The sequence below is a fragment of the Cannabis sativa genome, chromosome X (assembly GCF_029168945.1).
Source record: "Cannabis sativa cultivar Pink pepper isolate KNU-18-1 chromosome X, ASM2916894v1, whole genome shotgun sequence".
In the NCBI taxonomy this organism is placed as follows: domain Eukaryota; kingdom Viridiplantae; phylum Streptophyta; class Magnoliopsida; order Rosales; family Cannabaceae; genus Cannabis; species Cannabis sativa.
The window spans coordinates 85,279,399-85,297,086 of NC_083610.1; the positions used below are offsets into that span (position 1 = coordinate 85,279,399).

At 31.8% G+C, this 17,688-nt stretch overlaps 2 protein-coding genes across 3 annotated transcripts; both read left to right on the top strand.

The window, feature by feature from the left end:
• The first annotated feature begins 2,653 nt into the window (after window positions 1-2,653).
• Window positions 2,654-12,061, top strand: LOC115702311 (uncharacterized). Of its 2 annotated transcripts, none has more exons than XM_030629756.2 (19): window positions 2,654-2,823; window positions 3,628-3,724; window positions 3,811-4,038; window positions 4,658-4,744; window positions 4,889-4,978; window positions 5,103-5,229; window positions 5,712-5,812; window positions 6,431-6,599; window positions 6,698-6,819; window positions 7,332-7,460; window positions 7,584-7,682; window positions 7,801-7,858; window positions 7,933-8,008; window positions 8,086-8,215; window positions 8,394-8,551; window positions 9,407-9,479; window positions 9,589-9,783; window positions 10,366-10,459; window positions 10,770-12,061. In XM_030629756.2, exons 2-19 carry the CDS (start codon window positions 3,650-3,652, stop codon window positions 11,681-11,683), a joined length of 2,925 nt encoding a protein of 974 aa, XP_030485616.2. In that variant the 5' UTR covers window positions 2,654-2,823; window positions 3,628-3,649; the 3' UTR covers window positions 11,684-12,061. The 2 variants fall into 2 exon arrangements, with proteins under 2 accessions (XP_030485616.2, XP_060962566.1); XM_061106583.1 differs by lacking the exon at window positions 2,654-2,823 and adding an exon at window positions 2,827-2,925.
• Window positions 12,062-14,714: 2,653 nt separating this feature from the next.
• On the top strand, window positions 14,715-16,818 carry LOC115696915 (ATP-dependent helicase FUN30-like). The gene has a single exon (XM_061106584.1). The coding sequence runs from the start codon at window positions 14,786-14,788 to the stop codon at window positions 15,575-15,577; it is 792 nt and encodes a 263-aa protein (XP_060962567.1). The 5' UTR covers window positions 14,715-14,785; the 3' UTR covers window positions 15,578-16,818.
• The last annotated feature ends 870 nt before the right edge of the window (window positions 16,819-17,688 follow it).

A 17,688-nucleotide genomic window follows, 5' to 3' on the forward strand; every position in this document is an offset into this window, starting at 1 on the left:
AGCAATATAACAACTAATTTAAAATTATGACAACCAGAAAGTATATATATCATATAATGCTCTACAATTATCTCTAATAATAATCTTCAGTGATAATTATTTTTACTAAAACATTCATTCATTCAATGCTTTTTCTTTTTATATGGGTATTTTTTATCAATTGTTTTGCTTTGATAATCTCAATTCTAAATCAAGCTGAGATGTTAATTATTTGTTTTATGACTCTTCAACTTAGATGTTTACAGTCTTTATTTCTTTTGTTAATCAATTGGTTCATCATACTAGATTTTGTACCAATTTATTTTTTTATATATATATTAACAGAATCAATATAGTCTATCAAATTTTTTTGAATACACTGACTAACTTTCTATCAAGTTTTCCTTCATTTTACAACTAACCACTTGTACCATGAGAAGTAGGAAAGTGTCTACAAAATTCATATTTTTAGAAAATTAACATCAACCACTTTTATTGGTCTTTTTTCTACTAATAAGTCTATTAATTTATTGTCAAGAGTTTCTATCTTTTATCATAAAGACAATTTATATCATCTGCGTCCTTTAAAAAAAAGAAAATCAAATTTAAAATTTATAATTTTTTTTTTCAGAATTCTCTACATAAATCATTTATGCTTTCTTTATCTTTTAACTTAATTCAAATTAAGAATAGTATTTTATCCTGACCATTTCCTTTTAATTTTTTATCTTCACTATTTTTTTATATTTATATTATATTAAATGTGGCTATAGTTTTATCTAAATCTTATAATTTAAATTAAAGTCATTACAAATATTTATCTTATCTTTTTATTTTCTTTATTTATAATTTAAAAAAAATGAAATTTTAATGATGTATTTTAAAAAATAGAGTAATAAAAATGAATCTTTATAGTTATAAATATATTAATTATAGTTATATAGCATATGTACTTAAAATGTACATATTTTTATAATGGCATGTTTTTTAAAAGGAAATCAGAATCAATTGTATGTGATTGATTCCATTCATTTGTTTATTAAATTTTGAAATGGGAGAAACTAGTGGGACCCACACAAATTAAAGAAAAAATAAAAGAAAAGATTCTTTCCTATTTTCATAAGGAATATTTTTTTCTTTCCTTAACTCACTTTATATTAATTAAAAATGAAAAAGACAAGTATGCCCTTCAAAAATATATAAATAAAAAATAATTACATGTTCTAACAATAGTAATTTAGTTAAATTAAGTCATTCTGATTACCTTTCGCGATTATATAAATAAAACAAAATGATTCTAATTTTCTTTCCGGTCAGTTTAGTAAACAACAAAATAAAATATTGTTTCCAATTATTTTATATTTTAACCCGATTCATTTCTTCAATTGATTATTCTGATTCCAATTATAATTTAGTAAACATGCCATAAATGTATTCATTATAGTTATAAGACATGCAAATTCTTTTTTTTTTTTAAATAATTTACAAAGTAAAAAACATAAGCCACTTAGACTAATTCAATGTTGACTAGTAAAAGAGGGATAAAAAGTATTAGAAAATTCTACAATGCACATCTTAAAAGAGATACGTCGACGCATTTCTATCTGTTTTGATACCCGAAATAATTTTTTAGTCAATTTTTTTTATGGTCATGTAAGTTATAGTTATTTAAGACATCCTGTAAAATTTTAAAAAATTCGAAAAAGTTTAGCACGTAAAAAAAAAGGTTCAAATATTATGTTGTATTCGTGATTATTTTATTTTATACATGTGTAAAATATGTTGTTTAAACATTACTTTCAATATTGTAAATTATTATGAATTTCTCAAAATTTTGTAGGATATCTTAAATAACTATAACGTACACAAATATAGAAATTAAACTAAAAAATTCTTTTGGATGCCGAAACATGTAAATGTTGCATCAGTGTATCCCTTTTAAGGAGATGCATTGTAGAAGCACCCAAAAATATTCAAGTAAATAATATAAAGTAAAAGAATTATATAATGCATTCCCTAGAAAGAGTCCACCGAGTCTATCGATGCACACCTATAAGTTTCGGTATCTGAAATAATTTTTTAGTCTAATTTTTTTCATGATCATCTTATAGTTATTTAGAACATCCTACAAAATTTAGAAAAATTTAACACGCTGAAAATAGAGTTTAAACAATCTATTTCATATGCATGTAAAAGAAAAAAGTATTGCATATAAGAAACTATTTAACCATATTTTTAGCGTGTTAAATTATTTTGGATCTCTTAAAATTTGATAAAATATCTTAAATAACTATAACATAAATAACAATAAAAAAAAATTAAACTAAAATTTTTCTCAAATATTGAAATATATAAAAAAAAATTGCACATGGGACCCATGCATTGTAGAAGCATCCTATAGATTATTATTACTTGAAGATTGGTTTTGGTATCCCTATTATAGTACAACCATAGATTTGATTGCATGATGAGTGATTGCTGGTTGTAGCAAAATAGGAACATGCTACTTTGTTTGACACGAATGAAGAAAAGGCAAAGGAGGCTACCTATGACTTTCTGATTTTATTTTCCACCACAAAAGTTTCATTTTCTTTGGGTTGGGACCCAATTCAACATGGAAATTATCAAATTAACCCCTAACCCCTTTGCATACTTTTCCTTTCTTTAGCAGAGCTGAGCAGGTAGCCGACCATTCTTTTTCTTATATATATATAAATATTTATATATTCCCCTTTGGCTTTGGCAAGCAAAACGACACAAATATTCGATCGTTTCCAGAAGTGAAATCTAATCCTTCCTCTTCTCCAGGATTCTTTACGTATCTCCTTCACCTTCAGGCTTCAGGTTCCATTTGTCTTAAATTTAACTAGTTTGACAAAAAAGTCCAAGATTACAATTTGATGAAATTCTCGTTTCAACATCTGATCTTTCAAACACAGTAATTTGGTTGGTTACGAGAAATGAGAATGAATTTAGAGCTCATTTTGGTCAAATTAAGCTTCTTCTAATTTATAATTTGTATTATCTATGATGTAATTGTGTAAATTATTGTGAAAATTTGACTTCAATAATTATCTTATATTGTTTGGTTTTGTGTGTGGTGGGGATTAAGGTTTGAGAAGAAGACTTGGGTCAACGTTAATTGTTTTGTTTTTCAGAATAATATGGTTACTTATGTATGGATTTGCTCTTTTCTAAGCAGGCATAACTAGTTGTTGCATATGAATTTTAATTTCACTCGAGTTGTGGAATTAACTTATTTAGTGTTACACTAGAGCAATGCTATAGATAGCTTAGCTGCACAGCCTTATATTAAATCTTCTTGTTCGTAGTTATCTTGATATTGTTTGGTTTTGTGTGGTGGGGATTAAGGTTTGAGAAGAAGACTTGGGTCAACGTTTGTCACAGGTTTAATACTAAAAAAATATGGTTAATTGATCTATATTGGCAGTTGAACCACACTCACTTATGTATGGATTTGCTCTTCTTCTCTAAGCAGGGGCAGGGCATAACTAGTTGTTGCATATGACTTTTAATTTCACTCGTTGAATTAACTTAGAAAAAGAAAAAAAGTGATTTTTTTTGTTAGTGTTAGACCAATGCTATAGCTTAGCTGCACAGCCTTATATTAAATCTTCTTGTTCGTAGTTATTGCCTTAAGAAGTCTGTGATGGGTTGGGGAAGCATCTACAGAAGACGCATTAAAGTTTTCACTGTGGCTTTTATAATATACTTTGATTACAAGGTAAATTGTTGTTCTTTTATTAACACAAGGCTGCACCCATTTTCTTCCTAGTCTTTATTATTATTTCTTTGTTTTGCTGCAAAAAGGCCTTACAACGAAGAGAGAAATGGATCAGCAAATCTAAGAGAGCTGCTTTGTGGGATAGAGCTCATGAGCGGAATGCTAAACGTGTCCTGAATTTGATAGTAGAGTTGGAAGGTTTGTGGGTGAAGCTTGGACAGTATTTGTCAACACGTGCTGATGTGCTTCCTGGGGCTTACATTGCTCTTCTCAGGCAGTTGCAAGACTCTCTCCCGCCACGTCCTGTCAAAGAGGTTATCTTTTCCGATGCCCAAGTTTTTCATATCAATGCAGTGTAGAGATGTTTCTTTTAAGTTTTTGATTAGGTCTGATCACTCTGCTGTCAATAGTTTCATCTAATTACTATAGTCCCTACATTGATTAGGTTGTATCGTTATCATAGTCACTGTATCCCATTAGGCACATGATGTACCCCTGCTGCTGTGTACAATGAGAAAATAGGTAGAGACAAATAACAGTTCAGAACAGATGAAGAGAAAAAGGATGAGAGTCACTATTAGAATTTAGAAATGCTAAGACAGTGGCAAATAGTTCAGGTGTTTGAGAGACCTTGCTCTCCGTGATGGTGAGATTCAATACTGAATTATGTATGACCACTCTATAAAATTCCCAGCTCAGCTATATTCTCTCATCTAAAAATCTCACCCATGCACTACACATCCTATTATTCTGCCTAAAGTACCCTTGCCACCTATTTGATAGACTTACCTTTCCTAGCATAAGCAAATCTTATCATAGTTCTATCATCATATTAATATTTGTTTTATTCCTTTAAACATTTTGCATTGAGGTCATTATACATTTTTTTTAACCTTTGCCAAAATCACTAAATTTAATTATTTGTTTGGGCAGGCTTGTAGGACCATAGAGAAAGAGTTAGGGAAACCAATGGATGATTTATTCTCAGAGTTTGTGAAAATTCCTTTGGCAACTGCATCGGTAAGATTCTCATATTGTAATAACAGACAAAAAGATACAATCATGTTGTTTGGCACAAATGACTAATTTGTTTATATCCTTTACATTTTTACTATTAAGCATGTTTTGCATCATCTTAGTGTTTGTTAATTCACTTTTATGTAGATAGCACAAGTGCATCGTGCAACTTTGCTTGATGGCAAGGAGGTTGTTGTTAAAGTGCAACATGAGGGCATCAAAGCAATTATATTAGAGGTTTGCAAGCTTGGATCTATTGCTGTTGGGATGAGAAGAGTGATTTTAGGCTGTTATTTGTTGTTGAATGAATATTATTTTTGGTGATCATATATTGTTGGGTCTTGGGCATGCTATTGTACAGGACTTAAAGAATGCCAAGGCAATAGTTGACTGGATAGCATGGGCAGAACCTCAGTATGACTTTAATCCTATGATTGATGAATGGTGCAAAGAAGCTCCCAAAGAACTTGACTTCAATCATGAAGCTGGTATGCTCAGTCTTGTTTGCCTCAGTAGATTTTATTTGTCCTTTATGTACAGTTAAAATATCTTTTCCACGCTGATCCACATGTGAACACATGATAATTTTAATAGTTGGCTGTTGGGACTTGGCAGATAAGCTTGTTTGAGTTGGAATAACTTTGATTATGGCCACTAGGCTATGCTCTGGTCAAACTTCAGAATTAGCTATTAGTTACTGCATATAAGCATTTTTATTGCTTCTGTTCAGTTTTCAATTTCATCTTAATTAGAACTTTAAATAAGCTAACTTTAACTTCCACTCGCATATTGGCTAGATAACATTTTTTTTTTCAAAAATAAAACTTAAAATCTAGGCAGATCCATTGCGCTTTTGCTTTTTAATCATTCAATCTTGTACACGAATTCCTTCATGTATGCATGCCTCTCCTCCTTGGCTTGTTGGGACCTTTGCAACATTAATTTGTTTACACTTTCATATGTTTTGTAGAAAATACTAAAACCGTGTCTAAGAATCTTTGCGGCAAAACAAAATGTAACGACAGCATGAATGCAGATGGCGTGAATGTTTTAATTCCAGAGGTTATTCAGGTACTAACAGCCATATCTTCTAATGCCATAAAAGTTTTGCACTCTGGGCTGGAGCCTGGAACTTGAAAAAGTATTGCTTACTTTTGTTTTTTCCTCGTGTATAATTGAAGCATCATTGTTTTATCATATCAAATGTGGTAGATTATCATGGTGGTAAAGAGGCTTATCTTATTTTTTAATTTCTTTTTTTGTTACATTGGGGCTTGGAATATTATGTTGTATAAAAGAAATCATAGGTACATTGGCACCTAAATTTTGCAAATGCTTCAATGTCAATTAATTAGCATGTTAAGTTTTCATATGGGACTTGGCAAGTGGAACTTTGGCATTTAGCAAACTTGTGAAATTTCAATTCCCGCAGTTATAGACAAAATCCATGTTCTTTGCTGTATTGAAATTTGTTCAAACAAACGGTGAAAATAAGGGTTACTTGACACTGCAACATATGCAAAATTTAAATATCAACATGCTTAGTTTTGGTTAGAGGGGTAATTTATCGTTGGATTTAACCTTTACCTAGTTTTATACTTCGATGGTTATACTTATTCTTTCTGGAATATAATTACTGCAAGTTCATTAAATACTATCTTGTTAAAATAATGTTACCTCCATTGACAGTCAACAGAAAAAGTCCTAATTTTAGAGTACATGGATGGCATTCGTTTAAACGACTCAGAGTCGCTGGAAGCTTTTGGGATTAACAAACAAGAGATCGTTGAAGAAATCACCCGTGCTTATGCCCATCAAATCTATATTGATGGTTTCTTTAATGGTGACCCACATCCTGGTAATTGTCTTTTCTTTCCTATTGAGCCAAATCACATATTTTAAATTCTTAAATAATGTGCTACACTATAATTTGGCTTCATGGGTTCTTTTCTCCAGGAAATTTTCTTGTCAGCAAGGAACCACCACATCGTCCAATTTTGCTTGATTTCGGGCTTACAAAAAAGCTGTCTAGTTCTTTCAAACAAGCACTGGCTAAGATGTTTTTGGCATCTGCAGAGGTTTAGTCAAAATTTTAATATTTATCGTGACATTGATGGTGTTTATTTGAGATGCATAGACATGATGGATGAATTACTGATTGTTAACATTGTCTACATAATTGGGAACCAACTTAATTCCCCATCTTGCTTATACTAACTTGTATGTTTACTGAAAACTTACTAAATGAGAAATATTCATTGTCTATTTATTAGATTATTGTCAGATAAGAAATCAGGAAATCAAATCCTTGAGACTTGATTATTAGCTGTAGTGTATATATTGCTTCCTAATTATAGGATTAAGTTTAATTCTGTAACTGTAACTATTGTAATCTACACTGTTTAGCCTATATACACTGTGTATCTCAATAATGAAAATATCAGAAAAAGTTTTTACCAATCTTAATCTTTTCCGTTACAGATTTTAAATGCAGATTTTAATAGCTGCAAATGAATGACTTCTTCATTGCTGTTTTCTTTTCTGGGGTTGCTTCAAACCATTCTTCTTGAATGTGATGCATTTGTTTCAGGGTGATCATGTGGCCCTTTTGTCCGCGTTTGCAGAAATGGGGCTTAAGTTACGCCTTGACTTGCCAGAGCAAGCAATGGAGCTTATAACTGTATTCTTTCGTGCAACAACATCAGCAAATGAGTCTCTTGTAAGGGTGCACTATGCTGTGTGATTATGATAGTTTGATTGTCTGATATTTTCTTTTCCTTTAGTTTTTGTCTTTTCTTGTTCTGTTTGTTTGGTAACTCCTTTCGCTTATTATCTAAAATAGGAAAGCATGAAATCTTTGGCTGAACAAAGAAACAAAAACATGAAGGCTTTACAGGAAAAGGCAAATCTTAATGATAAAGAGGTTAAACGTTTCAATCCTGTAAGTTAATATCTGGCTCTTCTCATACATAAGTTTCCTTTGATTTGGTCATTGAACTTTCTTTTCCTCTTCTTCTTCTTATCATGCTTTATCGAGTAGTAATGGCATCTTTTTTCAGATTGATGCTTTTCCTGGTGATATTGTAATATATTCACGGGTCCTTAATCTTCTCAGAGGTGTGTAATTGAAATCTTTATTAGCAATCAATGTAAAGATACTGTCTAATGCTTTCTTGTGAAATGGATTATAGGGCTTTCTGCCATAATGAATGTACGCATAGTATATCTTGATATCATGAGGCCATTTGCTGAATATGCTTTGCAAGGGTAAGATTGTTATGAATCTTGTTTTGCTATTACCATTTCTGGTTTGTTTCTGATTGAACTAACATAAACTTTGTCAGAAACATTAATAAGGAACCAAAGGTCAATGCCCAGTGGGTCTATGACACACCCATCCATTCTGATTTGGAGGCAAAACTGAGGCAACTCCTAGTGGCGCTAGGTAGTAGTGATAAAATTCTTGGAATCCAGGTGTGAACCATGATCAAAAAATAGGTTTTTATTTTGTATCTTAGTGTGAAAATCAGCAATGATTTAGTTACACTCACTGAATTCTAGTTATAATTCTTAATGATTTTATAAAGACATGTGCTCTCTCACTTGCACACTGAATTCTAGTTCTAATTTTATTATGAATGATTTTATGAAGGTATGTGCTTACAAAGATGGGAAGGTTATCATTGACACTGCTGCTGGACACCTTGGTAAATATGATCCTCGTCCAGTTCAACAAGACAGTCTCTTTCCAGTTTTTTCTGTAACAAAGGGGATTACTGCTGGAATGTTGCATTGGCTAGTTGATAATGAGTGAGTAGATTTTCATTTTATCAAGTTTCTAGATTTTTTTTATATACAATTTTATTAGCCTTTTGTCTACTTCAGTACCACTTTAATACACCCCACTCGTGTAATAAATACCAAAATACTACCCTGCATTATGCTCAAGGGATGCTTTTCTATTGAACTAAATTTATTTAATATTTTTTTCGAGAATGTCAAATACAGGATAGTATTTTGGTATTTATTGAATTGAAGGGGTTGTAAAGTGGTACTGAAACATACATAAGGGTAGCAAAGTTTTATAACTTTTTCCCCTTTGTGGTGTTAAAACATTCTGTCCAGCCTAATCATTTCGTTCAGTGACTTCGATTGATTTTTGTATTGGGTTTAATTGATTTGATGCTTGGATTCGATTATTTCATACATTCCTATATTCTTTCCTTTTCAGTGGTAGTTTTTGTTTCATTTTTTTTCTTTGCTGTCACTTTGTCTTAGTATGTTCTGTTGCTGTTATGGAAGATGTATGAACAAAAAGACATGGATTTAGGAGTGCAAGGATTTTGATAAGATAAACGGAGATTGGAATTCTCGTTTAGGTTGTACTGTCAGTTATTATCAAAAGACCAATAAAAGCAAGAAAGTCATCCCTAGATGATTATAATTAACCATTAATGAAATCTTAATTTCTTTCTCCATATATTTAGATGGTGAGCTGAAATTATCAGCTGTACTATTGTAACTATGCATCCTTTGCTTGCTTGCATTTTTCAGATGTTGATTTACATATTCAATATGTGCACTTTGTACTGTCCATAGAAAAAGGTCTTCGGGCTTCCATATGTATGTGATTCCAAATTACTATCTTTCAATTCATTTCTGCAGTAAATTGAAGCTTGAGGACAATGTAGCAAATATCTGGCCAGAATTTCAATCGAATGGCAAAGATCTCATAAAGGTTTATTAAATGTTTTGTTTAAGCTCTAGATATACTTGTTCCATATGTCATTACAGTTGTTTGTTTCTTTTGTCTTTTATCAGTGTTTTTTTTATTCCTTTTCCACTAGGTACACCATGTGCTTAATCACACATCTGGTCTGCACAATGCCATGGCAGATGCTACTAAAGAAAACCCCCTACTGTTTTCTGACTGGAATGAATGTCTGAATCGCATTGCTATGGCAGTCCCTGAAACTGAACCTGGCCAGGAGCAGTTGTACCACTATCTATCTTTTGGCTGGTTATGTGGTGGAATTATTGAGGTAAAATTATTTGCTTTTTTCAGATCATTGCATTTGACTTCTCAGTTTATTAGAACTATATCTTGTTGTGAACTTGAGAAACAAATCAATTAGTCAATGTTACCTGATTTAGGAATTTATGATGCTTTGCTTTCAATTGACTTCTATTTATGTGGGTATATATGATTATTTAGAGTTCTGGTGAAGTTTATTATGGTGTTCTGTTCTAAATTTAATGCTTATTAACATAAAAGCACAACACCACTCCAGGTTACTTGGAGAGTTTTGTTACCATCTTTTTATCAAGATGCACATCTGCACGTCTATTTCCATTTTAATGCTTCGTCTCTTTCTTACTTCGGAAACACTGTTTTATATATTAAGACTCCATCAATGACATAGCTTGTTGAATTGGGCACTCTTATATCCAAATCTAAAGTCTTTAAGGTGATATTAAAATAATCTCTATTTAAGAGTTTCACTAATCATTCTTTGTCGGAATCTGGTTGGTAGTAGTAATAATCTCGGAGTCTGGTGAGTAGTAGTAATAATCTGTTCTCATTCCCACTTTCCAAGTTCTAATTATGAATTCATGGTGAACAGCATGCATCTGGGAGAAAATTTCAGGAGATTCTTGAAGAAGCCATTGTTCAACCCCTTCAGATCGAAGGAGAACTATATATTGGAATTCCTCCAGGCAAGTGTGTCAAATGCACATTGTTTTCATGATAATGATCACGCATTCATATTTTCCTCATTTGACTTTATCTGAAAATTCCTTTTACAAAATTCACTTTGTTGGTGGTTGTAAGAAATCAGCTAAGCCTGGCTCTTATTTGAATCAAAATGTTAGAATACTGTCCCGAGGAACGGGGGACAAGGCTTAGAATTTAAAGTCCTGCATTTACACATTTCAATGTTTGATCAGACATACTAATTTACTAAAGAGGAGTGTTGAAGTATTGGCCAACCTCTTAACTTACCCGTGCAACGTTTTTCATCCACAGGTGTGGAATCTCGGCTTGCAGCACTTACAGTAGATATAAATGATTTAAACAATCTTTCTGGGTTTAGCAGTCGTACAGACTTGCCATCATCATTTCAACCAGGCAACATTGCTCAACTTGCAGTCTCATTTCCGGCCTTATTCAACATGCTTCATACTCGACGAGCTATCATACCTGCTGCTAATGGACATTGCTCAGCGCGTGCACTTGCAAGGTATTACGCAGCGTTAGTCGACGATGGTGTGGTTCCACCTCCACATTCCTCTTCTTCTATGCCACCACTTGGTAGCCACCCGCACATCCCTAAATTTCCCCCCGTGAAGTCATCCAAAAAGCATAAAGCTAGCAGAAAGGAGGTAGCTGCTACTTCAAAGACCAAACACACTGACAACATGCAAAACCCAAATTGTAGGAAAGAAGACTCTGATGGTGGTAACCATTGTAGATATCCTAGTATTGATAGTAATGTGGGGCTTGTTGGTGAAAGTAGCAGTAGCAACCAAAATGACACAAATACGACCGACAGTAGTGGAAGAAAGAGTCCTCCAAGTAACAGTAATAAGATTTTTAGTAACCCCAGAATTCATGATGCATTCATGGGTGTTGGTGTGTATGGGAAATTGGCCAAGCCAGATGGGAAGTTTGGATTGGGGTTTAAGAGGTACAATGCAAAGGATGGTTCGGTTATCGGGTTTGGGCACTCTGGAATGGGTGGATCAACTGGATATTGTGATGTGAAGAATAGGTTTGCTATTGCTGTGACCTTGAACAAAATGTCATTTGGTGCTGTGACTGCCAGAATCATTAATCTTGTTTGCTCAGAGTTGAATATCCCAACGCCAGAGGATTATTCAAAGTTAACAGAGATTGGATCCGATACACAACTAAATTTTGGTACGCCTTTGATTAATTGAGAAACTGGACTATAGTCTTTCTAATCATCATTTTTCCCTTCCTCATATCTCAAAAGAAAAATGATAAGATATTGAGTAATACACGCATAATTTACACACAAACATGAGACACACCCATGTGGTAAGTTACTTTAATAGGTGTGATCCATCTTATAAAGATATTGGTTGAAGTTACTTGCCACATAAGTGTGTAAAGTTTGTGTATGAATTATGTGTGTACATACCATTACATTACTCTAAGATAATTACTTGGCCTCTACACTTTATAGTTTATGTATACAAAGTACACACAAATATAGACACATTTGTATTATTTTATGCACACAAGTGAAGTGAACAATATTCAAGTCAATTAAGAAATCATATCCTTGTTTACTATTTATTGGCTGGAAAAAGATTTGTCTAGATTCACTTTTTCGGTTTTTGGCACTTTCTTTTTTGTTTGCTTTTATTTTTGTCCCGGGTTCGTTTGAAACGTCGTATTAAGTCGTATTGTATTGTATTGTATTTTTTTAGTTAAAGTATTGTATTGTATTGTATTATATAGTCCTATGACAGTCCGACCGACCATCGGACCCATTGTTTTTTCTTTTTTTTTTTGGTTTTCGGTGGGTTGCACGGGTTGAGAGAGAGAGAGGAAGAGAGAGGGGGCTGGGTGGTCCTCGGAGGTCGTCGGAGCCGTGCTCTTTGGTTGAGCCGTGGAGGTTGTGGGTGGTCGTTTGGGCGAGAGAGAAAGAGAGAAGTTTTGGAATTGTTTGGTTCAAATGTGAGGGGTATTATGGGAATATAGAAAATGTAGTCATATATGGCCTATGGTATAACATTTAGGTTTAGGGAAATAATATTAGAGTTTATTATGTATAGAATTTCAAATTTCCCTAACCAATTTATGAGCTATAGTATTAACCAAACGTTTACAATGCATAAACCTAATAACATGCATTAATTCTAGAGCATAAATTAATGCAATCCAAAATAAATTACCAAACTCAGCAAGCAAAGTAATTTTGTTGGATAGAGCCATGATGACCCGCTTGCAATCGGACTCAACTTCGACATGATTGAACCTTAAACTTTGAAGCCGCCTCAGACATACCCGCATCACAATTTAGTTAGCATGGCCTGGTAACAGAGCTACCCACAACACGATTGTTATTACTCTTTTTTGTATGGCATCACAAGGGCCGGCTCTAAGGTATATAAAATTTAAACTAAAATTATTAAATTTTAGAACCCTTATATTTAATCCATATATCCCACGTGACTTGAGACTAGAGTTGTTGGGTTGTAAACTTTGTAAATTGTAGTGCAAAGATAAATGAGATAGCAATAAGTTATAGATCGAATAAATTTTTTGTGATTACATTAACGCGTTTTCTGCCCCTCTCATGTGCATGCATAATAAAATTTAGGGAAAGAGTTTGGAACGTATGTGGTGGAGAATGGAGATTCAATAATTTCATTTTAAATCATTATAATAATTATTAATGCTTTCAAGGAAGGTGCAATTTAATTATACTAGCTACTGTTTTCTTTCTTTATTTTTTAAAAAATATAATTATATTTGTATATAATTAATAATAAGAACAATACTAACTTTTATTTTATTTTGTTAATAATTTGACAATATTTTGATGAAATCATTTCCAGAATTTACAATTTATTATTTTATGAAAAATCAACTTAAGTCAAAATTATAATTAACTAGTATATATAGAAATTTCAATATAAAATATTATAGTCAAATTATTGTTAAATAATTAAAAAGAATTATAATAATAAAATTAATTTTTTGTTTTCTTCCATATTTAAGTTTTGACTCTGAATTTTATTTGATTATATTCATGTACATATATATTTACATAAGAGAATATAAATAGAAAAATATATTGTTTCCATTTATAATGGGCATCGTTAGATATTAATAAAAACAACGTTGATTCATGAACTATGGAGAGCATCTTATTTTCCGCACATAATAAGAAGCATTAATTATTAGGTAAATACTATTTTAGACCCTGTATTTTGTAAAAGTTATAGATTGGACCGTATGTTTTGTTAAATGACAAAATAGACCTTGTATTTTCTAAAATAGTAAAAATACGACCTTAAGCTTAATTTTTGACAACTTTTTTTTTAATACAACCAACTTGAAGACAATGCTTAATACGAACAGATACAAAAAAATGTAAACAGTTTTGTCATAGCACTTTTAGATCGGATTATAATTAAACTTTATTTTGACAAAAAATCAATTCAGGATCCTATTTGTACTATTTTAGAAAATACAGGGTCCATTTTGTCATTTAACAAAACACAGGTTCCAATTGGTAACTTTTGTAAAACAGAAGATCCAAAATGGTATTTACCCTTAATTATTTGAGTCTCCAATCAATTCTTTAAAAAAGAAATTAATGTACTATTTTTAACTTATATTTTACAAAATTGATAGATTGGACCATTTATTTTTTATAAAATAATAAATTAGATCTTATATTTTTCAAAATAGTACTAGTTTTTGAACTCAATTTTTGATATTTTTTTAATATATATAACCAACTCGAACACAATTTCGAGTACAAACAGATGCAGAAAATATACTTAATTTTGTCCTAACAACTTTAGATCATGTTATTATTAACTTTTATTTTGACAAAAAAATAGTTCATAGTATTATTTTATACATTTCAGAAAATATAAAATCTAATTTATTATTTAATAAAAAAGAAAATCCAATTAATAATTTTTACAATTGGAAAATAGTATTTACCTAAATGTATTATATAATAGTGATGTATGCATAATATATGTAGTACATTGCACTAGCCACCCTATGTACAGGCATTGAAAATGATAAATTGCCAGCTTCGGAATCTTAGATATAAATATCATATAAACTTTATAAAATATATAAATGTAACTCAAATTATTAGAATGGCATATGGACGAAATTTAATGAAAGAACCAAGGGTATTTATGTCATGCAATTCACTATAAAAGTAGTTGCTAATTATTAATCTTAATTACGTAAACACCTTAGAGTATATATATATATATATATTTCGTCTCCAAAAACATTATATATATAGGCTAATTTGTATAATGGGTATAACGGAGACATGGTCTAGATTAATAGGAGATTTGGTTCAGGTGATTCATGGAGGAATAAGATCATCATCACCATCATCATCATCATCTTTATCAGATCAAGATCAAGATGAAGATCAAATCGATAATAATTCAATTATTATTGATAATGGGAAAGAAAAGAAGGTGGTAGTCGTTAACGATTCAATGTCTAAAGCTCTGATCACAGTGTTTGGCATGCAAAACGACGGGAAAATCCACAAAGAAAAGGCGAGAAGTGTTGTTGAAAAGCTTGGGTTGATAAGGTTGAATGAGGAAGCTGTAGTAGTTGGCGCTCATGATCATCACGTGGAATTAGATCCTCATGATAATAGTAATAATATTGGTCATCATCAGCAAAGATCATCATCATCATCATTTGAGTTGCCTGGAGATTATGATTATGATTATGATTATGATTATGATGATGATGATGATGATGATGATGATGATGTTGAGGAGGAGGAAGAGGAAGTAGTGGCGGTTGAAGCAGTGGTGGTGCTAGGCGTAGAAGAGATCATGGAACTGGACTACTCAAAGCAACGCCACCTTTTGCAACAAGCTTTTGAGATCTTTGATGAGAATGGGAATGGTTTCATTGAGGCAGAGGAGTTGAAGAGGGTTTTCGATTGTTTAGGTTTGGATTGTGGTTGGAATATGAATGATATAGAGAATATGCTGAGAGTTGCTGACTTGAATTTCGATGGTAAGGTTGATTTTCGTGAGTTTGAGTTGATGATGATGGGACTTAATAATAATAATAATTAACAAAACTAGTTATTATTAATTCCTTGTAATGGTAATTGTACGTATATTAATTAGTTATTATAGATTTCAAAAAGTAGTGCTGGAGATCCAATAATTAAGTGATATTGTTGTGTAATAATTATAATTATAATAATATAATTAATTATATATGCATTGAAACACTTCAATTATATTATTATTATTATTAATTAATTACTGTGTAAATTTCTGGGAATTAATTATCTCACGTCACGTGCGTAGTGTTTCTCTCGATCGGCCACGAATTATTAACTAATATCGGAAACAGTTTAATTAAGTTATATCAATTTCCAAAGCAAATCGTCATTCAAGATATGATCTGACCAATATATATATAATATATAGTTGATTTATCATGCATTACTCCAAAATAAACTTTTGGTATCGGTTAAGATACAGTTTTTTAAAAAGACTGACACTAAAGACTATTCCAATTGTAAAGTGTGAGTTCATTAAGGCATCCAAATTCCGACAAATGGAGAACCTTGTTCGTTGCCATATTGTCTCTAAGACTTTGCTTTGGTAATCCTCTCTTTCTTTTGAAAACAAAATTTCCTAGGTGGGTTTTCTCTCTATTGGATTGCTTGATCTCAAGGCACTTCAAAATAGAATTTTTTTGGACAATGGGCCAAATTCTTGGAGAAAAGCACACTAGAATTTGATTTGCTATAAACTTGCCCAAACCATTTCTCATAATTAAAGCAGGGTCAAACACTTGATAAGCTCATTAGCATACGATTAAACAAAATAGTATCATCCACCACTACTACAAAAAAGGAGCATTCACGACGGTTTTAAAAATGCTTCTTTTAGGAAACCATTGCTAAAAAAATTAAACGAGTGTTTAAAATTGTCAAGAAAAATAAGGTATTCCCGAAAAAGTTTTAAATTGTTGAGAGGTATGGGCGATAGTTTTTAAACGTGTCTTAAAAAATCTCGTGTATTTGTAAAAGAGAATTACCGACGTAACCGTCGGCTATTCTATAGGCGACGGTCTAAACTTCAATTTCACACGTTTCAGATCTAAAATTTTATTTCCCGCATCTTAAATTTTAAATTTTTATTTTCCTCATCTTAAATTTCATTTCCCGCCTCTTAAGATATAAACCCCCATCCAAAAAAATCATTTCATTTATTGGCTCTCTCTCCTCCGCGGCCATGAGCCATGCCGTCCATCTCCTCCACACACACACACACTCTCTCTCTCTCTCTCTCTCTCTCTCTCTCTCTCTCTCTCTTTCTCTCTCTCTCTCTCTCTCTCTATGACCCTCTCCTCCACTCATATTCTCTTATTTGTTGTTTAAATTTCTATTACCCATGATTTAGTTTGTTGATCTTGAACTGTGTGTGTTCAAAATAAATTCGAAGCTTGCAAATCGAAGAAAGTTTCGAGGATCGTCAAGTGAAAGTAATCTTGTTGCGAAAATTATTAATTACTACGCAAGTGCACGCAATCAAGTAGTATACTCACGCAAGTGAGGTCGAACCACAGGGAATTGGATTAATTACTACTAAACTATACTTATAATTCTATTTGGCAAATCAAAAGTATTTATGATTGAAAAAGGAAGAAAGAAATTCAAGAAACTTAAAGAAACAAGTGAATATTAATCAAGATAAGAAAATAGGGAGACGAATCCTGTTGTTAAGTTACCAATGTTAATGTCTAATTGCTATCCTTCTCTTGAAGTGAATGACAGATTATAAATTAACCTAGCTCTTTTCAGATCTTCTAGGTTCTAAATCTCATGCTCTCTAATTAATCTCTTAATTAAACTAACATGAAATCAGCATTAAGCAATAATCTAAATGTCACAAAGGCTATGTAAATACTTTCGTTTCACATCAAAACCTAGACTATCCAATTTTAGCATTCTCAATTCTCACTTTTCAGATTTCGAATTGAGATCATAAAACATGTAAAAGGTGATCAATCTTGCACATGGAAATTAAACACAAATATGAATAGTATTCACAATCAAGATGGAGGAATGACAATTATTCATTAACTAGGAAAAACTTAAACAACATTCATCATTCTCCCTAAATAGAAGTTTAGTTCAAAACATCCATAATCAAATCCATAATTAACA

Excerpts from the sequence above, each read along its gene's own strand:
- LOC115702311 (XM_030629756.2), top strand. The coding sequence starts at position 3,650 with ATGGGTTGGGGAAGCATCTACAGAAGACGCATTAAAGTTTTCACTGTG. Across the intron at positions 5,230-5,711 it reads TGACTTCAATCATGAAGCTG|AAAATACTAAAACCGTGTCT; the intron begins GTATGCTCAGTC and ends TATGTTTTGTAG. Across the intron at positions 6,600-6,697 it reads TAATGGTGACCCACATCCTG|GAAATTTTCTTGTCAGCAAG; the intron begins GTAATTGTCTTT and ends TCTTTTCTCCAG.
- LOC115696915 (XM_061106584.1), top strand. The coding sequence starts at position 14,786 with ATGGGTATAACGGAGACATGGTCTAGATTAATAGGAGATTTGGTTCAG.